The 9,618-nt window shown below is 68.1% G+C and overlaps 2 protein-coding genes across 4 annotated transcripts; both read left to right on the top strand.

The window, feature by feature from the left end:
- Positions 1-75: 75 nt before the first annotated feature.
- PFDN2 (prefoldin subunit 2) lies at positions 76-1,667 on the top strand. Its single transcript, XM_067313303.1, has 4 exons — positions 76-183; positions 699-787; positions 862-985; positions 1,368-1,667. The coding sequence occupies exons 1-4, from the start codon at positions 112-114 to the stop codon at positions 1,545-1,547; spliced, it is 465 nt and encodes a 154-aa protein (XP_067169404.1). The 5' UTR covers positions 76-111; the 3' UTR covers positions 1,548-1,667.
- A 1,791-nt stretch (positions 1,668-3,458) lies between these two features.
- On the top strand, positions 3,459-9,618 carry LOC106493007 (V-type proton ATPase catalytic subunit A-like). Of its 3 annotated transcripts, none has more exons than XM_067313182.1 (14): positions 3,459-3,600; positions 4,238-4,366; positions 4,847-5,061; positions 5,301-5,438; positions 5,536-5,687; positions 6,143-6,305; positions 6,583-6,691; positions 7,313-7,435; positions 7,569-7,683; positions 7,799-7,862; positions 7,945-8,148; positions 9,043-9,137; positions 9,244-9,415; positions 9,496-9,618. In XM_067313182.1, exons 1-14 carry the CDS (start codon positions 3,519-3,521, stop codon positions 9,586-9,588), a joined length of 1,854 nt encoding a protein of 617 aa, XP_067169283.1. In that variant the 5' UTR covers positions 3,459-3,518; the 3' UTR covers positions 9,589-9,618. The 3 variants fall into 3 exon arrangements, with proteins under 3 accessions (XP_067169283.1, XP_067169285.1, XP_067169284.1); XM_067313183.1 differs by lacking the exon at positions 3,459-3,600 and adding an exon at positions 3,682-3,732; XM_067313184.1 differs by lacking the exon at positions 7,313-7,435.

The following is a 9,618-nucleotide window of genomic DNA, read 5'->3' as shown; positions in this document are numbered from 1 at the left end:
CGGGCAGCGCCGCTGCCCTCTGCAAAGATGGCGCGCGGCCTCGTCCCACCCCTTCCGTCCGGCGCCGGAAGGGGCGTAGCCCCCAGCGCGTGCGCAGCGCGGCGAGGGAAGATGGCGGACAGCGCGAAGGGGCGGCCCGGGGCGGCGGCGCCGCCCGGCGGCAAAGCGCTGACGGCGGAGCAGGTACCGGGCGGGGGGCGGTGGCGTCCGGGCAGGCCGGGCGGGACCGCGGCGCCGGGGCTGGGCGGGACCGCGGTGCGGGAGGGGCCGGGCGGGAGCATGGCACTGGTGGGGGGGGGCTGGGAGGCACCATGACACTGGCGGGGGAGCTGGGCAGAACCATTGCACTGGTGGGGGGGGGGGTCCTGGCAAGACTGTCAAGGGAGGGGGCTTGGGCACGACCATTGCACGGGAGGGGCGCTGGCAGGACCGTGTTGGGTCCTGGGCCATGGGCACGACCATTGCATGAGGTGGGGGGGCTTCGGCAGAACCATTGCACCGCGGGGGGGTGGCACCATGGCACTGGGGGGGGCCGAGCAGGACCATTACATGGCGGGGGGGGGTGGGTAGGGCCATTGCACAGGGCAGGGGGGGCTGGGTGGCACCATGGCAAAGGGGGGGGCTGGGTAGGGCTATGGCACTGGGGAGGGAGGGGACATTCCCAGCCCCTGACACTGTCCCCATCCCTGTCCCCGCAGGTGGTGGCCAGGTTCAACCGCCTGCGGCAGGAGCAGCGGGGCCTGGCCTCGAAGGCGGCCGAGCTGGAGCTGGAGCTGAACGAGCACAGGTGGGGAAGCGAGGCCCGGGGCAGGGGGCCGGGGCCGTGGGGCCTTCGCCGCCTCACCCTCCTCTTCCTCCCAGCCTGGTGATCGAGACGCTGCGGGAGGTGGACCCCACCCGGAAGTGCTACCGCATGGTGGGCGGCATCTTGGTGGAACGAACCGTCAAGGAGGTGCTGCCGGCCCTGGAGAACAACAAGGAGCAGGTGATGGGGCCGGCCTTCATCCCGTGGCCTTCATCCTGCGGCCTCCCTACGGCCCTGTTGCCCTCATGGCAGGGTCCCGGGGCGGTCACAGCCCGCAGAGCCTCCCCCAGGGCTTGCGTGGCCTGGCTCTCTCCTCCAGGCAGGAGGTTGCTGCCTGCAGGGACACGCAGGGTGGAGCAGGGCCGGGGCAATTCGCCATGGGGTGATTCGGGGGACGCTGGGTTGTCTCACTCACCAGTGATTCCTCCTGGGGGGGACCCAAGCGTGAGCCCTCATCCGGGGAACTCCAGCTCCCGTCTTCGTCCTGCCTCGGAGATCTGGGAGCAAGGACTGAGCCGCTCTCCCTGCTGCTTTGCCCTGACTCATCTTTCCACCTTTCCAGATCAGCAAAATCATCGAAACACTGAACCAGCAGCTGCAGACGAAGGGCCGGGAGCTGAACGATTTCCGGGAGAAGCACAACATCCGCCTCATGGGTGAGGACGACCAGAAACAGCCCTCCAAGGAGAACGCCGAGGGGGCTGGAGCCAAGACCAGCTCAGCTGGGGTTCTGGTCTCGTAGCAGCTCGGTCGCGCCGTCCCAAAGGACTTTCCTCCTGTCTTAGCCTCCCTCCCCCTCTCTGTTATTATTTAGTGTTGTTCACGTCATATTTTTGTTAAATAAACGTGGGGTTTTTGGTCACGAGCTGAGTATCAGCACGGAGGGTGGCATGTTCCAGGGGCCTTGGGGTGAGCGTCTTCTGCCCCACGGGCAGATCCACCCTGGACACGGAGGAGGGAAAAGAGGGGAACAACCCCAACCAGGCACCCAGGGGAGACAGCGGGGGTGTCCGTTCGTGCTGAGACCCTGGGACGGGGCCGGCCAGGTCTGGCCAAACCTCCTCCCTGCTGCGAGGCTGGCGGTGGGGCTGCCCGGGGCCCCCGTCCCCTCCCGCGCTGGGGGAGGTGGTGCTTTGGGGATCCTCCTTGCCGTGTTTTTGGCCTGCTGTTGTTTCCCGAGGAGCGCGGTGCCGGGATCCCTCCTTCCTGGCAGGCCTCTCTCCCCGTGACTGCAGCCAGCCGTTGTTTTCTTGCCGTTGCTGCCGACGACGCTCCGTGGCGCTTCCCCGGGGGCCGTTCCCAGCCCGCTCTGCTCTCCACCGTGAGCGATTGCATTCCTCCCCAGGCAGCGCACGGTGGCCGCAGCCAGCTCGGCCGGGCGTGGGAGCCAAACTGCCACCACGGCTTTTTCCGGAGCCGGCAGCTGCGATGTGATGACAACCGAGAAAAATGTCCAGCCGAAACCCGGGGAAGGCAACCAAAGGGGGCTGGGCAGCCGCCAGCGGTGGAGCCTGGATTAGAGGAGGCTTAACGAGGCGGATGGGGGGCCCCGCTGCGTCCGTTGGCTGCCGGGAACGGAGCGAGGCCTGCGCTGGTGGGAAAAGCGGCCTTTCCAGCGGCCTGAAAAGCCCCAGCTGCCCTTGTGTGCGCTCAACAGCCCCCCCGGCTGTGCACACTCACGCTCACCCCCTCGCTCTCACACCCCCCGTCAGGGCGCACACGCGCCCCACTCCCACTCGCCCCCCCGGTGTGCGCTCGCACTCACCCCTCGTGCTCGCTGCTCCCCCTGGGGCTGGTACGGGGCGGACACAGGACCCTGGGGAGGGTGACAGGGACCCTGGGGCTGGCACGGGGGAAACGGGGACCCTGGGGGAGGATGGGGACCCTGGGGGGTGACAGGGACCCTGGGGCTGGCACGGGGGGGACATGGGGACCCTGGGGGGGGGGGCGACAGGGACCCCAGGGCTGGCACGGGGGGGACATGGGGACCCTGGGGGGGTGACAGGAACCCCGGGGCTGGCACGGGGGGGGACCCTGGTTGGGGTGGGGACCCTGGGGCTGCCACAGGGAGGATATGGGGACCCTGGGGGGGAGATGGGGACCCCGGGGCTGGTACAGGGGGGACATGGGCACCCTGGGGGGAAGACAGGAACCTGGGCCTGGTACGAGGCGGACACGGGACCCTGGGGAGGGTGACAGGAACCCCAGGGCTGCCACAGGGGGGACACGGGGGCCCTGGGGAGGGTGACAGGGACCCCGGGGCTGACATGGGGGGGACATGGGCACCCTGGGGAGGGTGACAGGGACCCCAGGGCTGCCACGGGGGGGACACGGGACCCTGGGGAGGGTGACAGGGACCCTGGGGCTGACATGGGGGGGGACACGGGCACCCTGGGGAGGGTGACAGGGACTGTGGGGCTGGCACTGGGTGGGGGGACACGGGGACCTTGGCCGGGAGGACGCAGGGACCTTGGGCAGGGGGACAGGCCCCGGGGCCGGCGGCAGCCGGCGCGCGGCAGAGCAGCAGCCGAGAGCTGTTGACTGTACACAGCCCGCGGCCGCCGCTCCCTGGGCGCAACCCGGGCGCCGGCCCCACGCCGGCCCCACACCAGCCCCACGCCAGCCCCACACTGGCCCCACGCCGGCCCCGGCCGCCCGGCTCGGCCATAAATACCCGCAGCAGCCGAGGCCCCGCTCGCTGCCCGGCCGCGCCATGGAGCCGCCCGCGCCGGCCCGCTTGGCCGAGGCCGAGGCCGAGAGCCAGCTGGGCCGCGTCCACGGCGTCTCGGGGCCCGGTAGGGACGGCGGGGCCCGGCCCCCCCTCTCCGGCCCCCCCCCCGGCCGCGCTGCCGGCCTTAATGGCTTTTTTGGCCCCAAAACGGGGAGCTGACGCAGCCCGGCTTAACGCCGGTGTCCGGAGGCGCAGGGTTGGGGGGGTCCGGATGCCGGGGCCCTGTGGGGGGGAGCCGGGGGGGGTCCGGACACAGGGGCCCTGTGGGGGGGAGCTGAGGGGACCTGGACGCTGGGGCCCTGGGGGGGGGAGCCGGGGGGGGGGTCCGGACGCTGGGGCCCCGTGGGGGGAGCAGGGGGGTCTGGACACTGGGGCCCTGGGGGGGGGGAGCCGGGGGGACCTGGATGCTGGGACCCTGTGGGGAATGGCGGGGGGGGTCCGGACTCCGGGGCCCTGCAGGGAGCTTGGGGGGGGGGCAGGTCACTGGGGCCCTGTGGGGGAAGTGGGGGGGGCCTGGACGCCGGGGCCCTGGGGGGGGGAGCTGGGGGGACCCGGACGCCGGGGCCCTGTGCGGAGCGGCAGGGGGGTCCGGACACTGGGACCCTGTGGGGAATGGCGGGGGGGGTCCGGACACCGGGGCCCTGTGGGGGGGCCAGGGCCATTGTGGGGGTCTCAGCGTCCCCTCCCCCGTGTCCCCACAGTGGTGACCGCCAGCAGCATGGCCGGCGCCGCCATGTACGAGCTGGTGCGTGTGGGCCACGCCGAGCTGGTGGGGGAGATCATCCGGCTGGAGGGCGACCTGGCCACCATCCAGGTGTACGAGGAGACCTGTATCCTTCGGGCGCCCTGACCTGGCGCCCCCGCCCCTTCCCGCTCCCCCCGTCTCCGTCCCCATCTCCATCCCCATCTCTGTCTCCGTCTGTGTTTCCTTCTCCATCTCCAGCTCTGCCTTCGTTTCCATCTCTGTCTTCATCTCTGTGTTTCCATCTCGATCGCCTTCTCCATCTCCACCTCCGTCTCCCTCACCTCTGTCCTGTCTCTCTGCTTCCATCTCCATCTCTCTTCCCATCTCCATTTCCATCTCCATGTCTCCATCACCACCTCCGCTTCCTTTTCCACCTTTCTTTCTTCTGTCTCCATCACCATCTCCATCTCCACCTCCATTTCCACCTCTACCTATGTTCTCATCTCCATCTCCACCTCTGTCTCCATCTCTGTGTATCTCCATCTCCATCTCCACCTCTGTTTCCACCTCTACCTACATCCCCATCTCCATCTCCGTCCTGGCCCTTTCCTGAGCGCTGGCCCAGCGGGTGTCTGTGTGGGTGACCCAGTGTTGCGCACGGGGAAGCCGCTCTCGGTGGAGCTGGGTCCCGGCATCATGGGTTCCATCTTTGATGGGATCCAGCGTCCCTTGAAGGACATCACGGAGCTGACCAAGACCATCTACATCCCCCGGGGCATCAACATCCCCGCGCTGGCCCGCAACGTCACGTGGGACTTCGCCCCCAGCAAGCACATCCGGGTGAGCTGGGGCCACTTGTCTCCCACAGGAGATGGCTTCTGGGGTGGGCCCAGAGCTGGGGAGGGGAGGACATCCCCGAATGTGGGTCCTGCGCCCTCCCTGGGGCTGGGGACACCCCTTCTCCGAGCAGCTCCCTTGCAGCTGGTCCAGAGGGGACACAACCTGGCACCCAGCGCCCAGGGATGGCTCTGGCATGGCCCCGCATGCCCCAGCTGGACCTCACGGTCCTCCTATCCCAGGTTGGGAGCCACGTCACCGGTGGAGACATCTACGGCGTGGTGACCGAGAACTCGCTCATCCAGCACAAGATCATGGTGCCGCCGCGGAGCCGGGGCACCGTCACCCACATCGCGCCCCCGGGGCACTACGACATCTCGGTAGGGGCTCTTGGGGCTGGGGCTGGCCTTTGGGGACACTGGAGCTGTCCCCCCACAGCTCCCCCGGTCCCACGTCCCCGTGCCTGTCCCCTGCCAGGACGTGGTGCTGGAGCTGGACTTCGAGGGCACCAAGGAGAAGCTGACCATGATGCAGGTCTGGCCCGTGAGACAGATCCGGCCCGTGGCTGAGAAGCTGCCGGCCAACTATCCACTGCTGACAGGCCAGAGGGTCCTGGATGCCCTTTTCCCGTAGGTCTGGGGCTGGGGACAGGGCACAGAGGACAGGGACAGGGATGGGGACAGGGAGAGAGGTGGGGAACATGGATGGAGGATGGGGATAGGGGCCAGGGATGAACATGGTGATAGGGATGGGAACAGGGCACCAGGATAGGGGACAGGATTGGGGATGGGGATGGGGACAAGGATGGGGATGAGGAAGAGGATAGGGATGAGAACAGTCCTGCTGGGGAAGAAGAGGGCAGCCAGGGGCTTGTGGGTGACACTGGGGACACCAGGGGTCTCACCTGCTCCCAACATGGATCCCAGGAGGGGATGGGACAGGGACAGTGGGTGGCCGGGCATATCCCAGCTCCGTCTCCTTTTCCAAGGCTTTAGTGGGGCTGATTGTCCCCACCTTTCGGGGGACCTGGCTCACCTCTGTGGGCTCTGGCATGCCACTGTCCCCACGGTGTCCCCGTTCCCAGGTGTGTCCAGGGCGGCACCACGGCCATCCCGGGGGCCTTCGGCTGCGGCAAGACCGTCATCTCGCAGTCCCTGTCCAAGTACTCCAACAGCGACGTCATCATCTACGTGGGCTGCGGCGAGCGGGGCAACGAGATGTCCGAGGTGCTGCGGGACTTCCCGGAGGTGAGCTGGGGGCGCCCGGAGTGGGGCACGGTGGGGACAGCGAGCTGGCTGTCACAGCCATGGGGACAGTGAGCCAGTCATCACAGCAGGGTGACAAGCTGGGTGCTGCAGTGGTGGCAGCAAGCTAGGCATCATGGGGGGCCATGGGGATCGTGGTGGCACGTGCCACCGGGCACAGGGGGCTGCACCAGGCCGGGCACGGGTAACCGGGGCAGCAGTGGCCCCGATGTGGCGTCGTGCCCATCGCGCTGGCGGTGACACCGCCGGTGGCCCCCAGCTCACTATGGAGGTGGACGGGAGGACAGAGACCATCATGAAACGCACGGCGCTGGTGGCGAACACCTCCAACATGCCCGTGGCCGCCCGCGAGGCCTCCATCTACACCGGTGAGCCAGGGCGTGTGTGCGCGGGCAACCATGTGTGAGTGTGGGTGTGTGCGCGTGGGTGTGCACGTGCAACGGTGTGTGAGCTCTTGTGTGTGCTCGGGCACGGGTATGTGCGGCGAGTGCTTGTGCGTGTGCACATGTGTGTGCATGCATGTGCACGTGTGGGTGTGCAACTGGGAGAGCACTTGTGTATGCATGTGTGTATGGTGCATGCATGTGCAACGGAGAATGCACATGCATATGCACACATGTGTGAGCAACTGCATGAGCTCGTGCATGGGCGTGCACGCATGTGCGTGTGCATGTGTGAGCGTGCACATGTGCAACTGGGAGAGCACTTGTGCATGCATGCATGTGTGGTGCATGCATGTGCAACGAAGAATGCACGTGCATATGCACACGTGTGTGAGCAACTGCATGAGCTCGTGCATGGGTGTGCATGCATGCGCGTGTGCATGCATGAGCGTGCACATGTGCAACTGGGAGAGCACTTGTGCATGCACGCTCAGTGCATGCGCAGCTGAGCGCACGCGTATGCCCGCACGTGCGCGAGCTCACGCACGCACCCGTGCACGCACACGCCGCTGGCCCGCGTGCCCTCGCCGGCGCGGCGCCCCGCAGGCATCACGCTCTCCGAGTACTTCCGCGACATGGGCTACCACGTCAGCATGATGGCCGACTCGACGTCGCGCTGGGCTGAGGCGCTGCGCGAGATCTCGGGGCGCCTGGCCGAGATGCCGGCGGGTGAGCACCCTCCGCGGGGAAGCGCGGGCACCCGCGCCGCCTTCCCCGGCACCCTGGTTGCGACCGGCAGCCACGAGGCCACGGGGATGGGCTCTGCCTGGCGCCTCCAGTTACCAGCGGCCCTCGTTTGCAGACAGCGGCTACCCGGCGTACCTGGGCGCCCGCCTGGCGTCCTTCTACGAGCGAGCGGGCCGGGTGCGATGCCTGGGCAGCCCCGAGCGCGAGGGCAGTGTCAGCATCGTCGGCGCGTGAGTCCCCCCCCCGGGGTCAGGGCTGGGGGGCAGCGGGATGCGGTGCCGGTGCGGGGGGGGGGGGCCGCCGTGGGTGCCCCTGCCGAGCCCGCTCCCCTCCTGTCACCCGCAGCGTGTCCCCGCCGGGGGGGGACTTCTCCGACCCCGTCACTTCGGCCACGTTGGGCATCGTGCAGGTGAGCGGGCGTCGCGTCCCCGCGTGCCCCCGGCGCCGCCCCCCCCCCCCCGCGCCGCCGCTGATCCCGGCCCCGTTCCCAGGTGTTTTGGGGGCTGGACAAGAAGCTGGCGCAGCGGAAGCATTTCCCCTCCGTCAACTGGCTCATCAGCTACAGCAAGTACCTGCGGGCGCTGGAGCAGCACTACGAGCGGCAGCACCCCGACTTCCCGGCCCTGCGCACCAAGGCCAAGGAGATCCTGCAGGAGGAGGAGGACCTGGCCGAGATCGTCCAGCTCGTGGGCAAGGTGCCAGCCCCGGAGTGGGATACGGGCTGCTGGGGGGGGGTACGGCCCGGGAAAAGGGATGGGGAGAGGGGATACGGGGTGGGAGAGGGAATTGAAGGGGACAGGAGATGGGGACAGGGGACACGGGATGGGAGAGTGGATAAAAAGGGACATACAGGATGGGAGAGGGGATAGAGGTGGGGTGGAGATGAGGGACATGGGATGAGGATGGGGGTACAGGGTGGGAGAGGGGATGGGGGATAGGAGATGGAGATGGAGGGTACAGGATGGGAGAGAGGACGGAAGGGGATGGGGATGGGAAAGGGGATAGAGATGGGGTGGAGATGAGGGAGATGGAGTGGAGATGAGGGAGATGGGATGGGGGATACAGGGTGGGAGAGGGGGTGAGGGTGGGGGATACGGGATGGAGATGAGGGATACGGGATGGGAAAGGAGATGGAAAGGGGGATGCAGGATGGAGATGAGGGGGATGGGGAATATGGGATGGGGATGGGGGGTATGGGATGGGGATGAGGCATACAGGATGGGAGGAGGCATGGAAGGGGGATGGGGATGGGGATGGGTGATAAGGCATGGAGAGGGGGATAGGGGATGGGAGAAGGGACGGAGGAGGCATATGAGATAGGGATGGGGTTACGGGGAGGGAGATGAGGAATATGGGATGGGGGATGTGGGGTGGGAACAGGGAACGTGGCATGTGAGAGGGGACAGAGAAGGAGATGGAGATGAGAGATAGGGGATGGAGATGAGGGATAGGGCTGGAGATGAGGGATAGGGCCGGAGATGAGGGATAGGGGCAGGGAGGAGGGCTGGGCAGGGGTAGGGAAGGGCATGGGGAGGGCGCGGGGAGAAGGGGGGCCCAGAGGCACCCTGAGCCCACGTCCCCCCCCCCAGGCCTCCCTCGCCGAGGCCGACAAGATCACGCTGGAGGTGGCCAAGCTCATCAAGGACGACTTCCTGCAGCAGAACGGCTACTCGCCCTACGACAGGTACCCGCGCGGCCACCTCCGTCCCCTCCTGAAGTCCCTGCGCGGCACGGCCACCCCGGGGCCCCCGCGACCCCCTGAGCCTGGCTCCTGCCCCCCCCCCCCGCAGGTTTTGCCCCTTCTACAAGACGGTGGGGATGCTCCACAACATGATCACCTTCTACGAGCTGGCGCGGCACGCCGTGGAGACCACGGCGCAGGCCGAGCGCAGGGTCACCTGGGCCACCATCCGCGAGAACCTGGGGGACATCATCTACAAGCTGAGCGCCATGAAGTTCAAGGTGGGGAGCCGGCGCGCGGGGGGGGGGGATTTCGCCGGGGAGGGGAGGGGACGGTCACCCACGGCCCGCCGTGTCCCCAGGACCCCGCGAGGGACGGCGAGGCCAAGATCACCGCCGATTACGCCCAGCTCAACGAGGAGATGCAGGCAGCTTTCCGCAACCTGGAGGACTGAGGGGAAGGAAAGGGAGCGCGTGGGGGGTCC

The sequence above is a fragment of the Apteryx mantelli genome, chromosome 31, assembly GCF_036417845.1.
Source record: "Apteryx mantelli isolate bAptMan1 chromosome 31, bAptMan1.hap1, whole genome shotgun sequence".
NCBI classification, from domain to species: domain Eukaryota; kingdom Metazoa; phylum Chordata; class Aves; order Apterygiformes; family Apterygidae; genus Apteryx; species Apteryx mantelli.
Note: the sequence above shows the minus strand (reverse complement) of the source record. Positions and strands in the feature narration are given on the sequence as shown.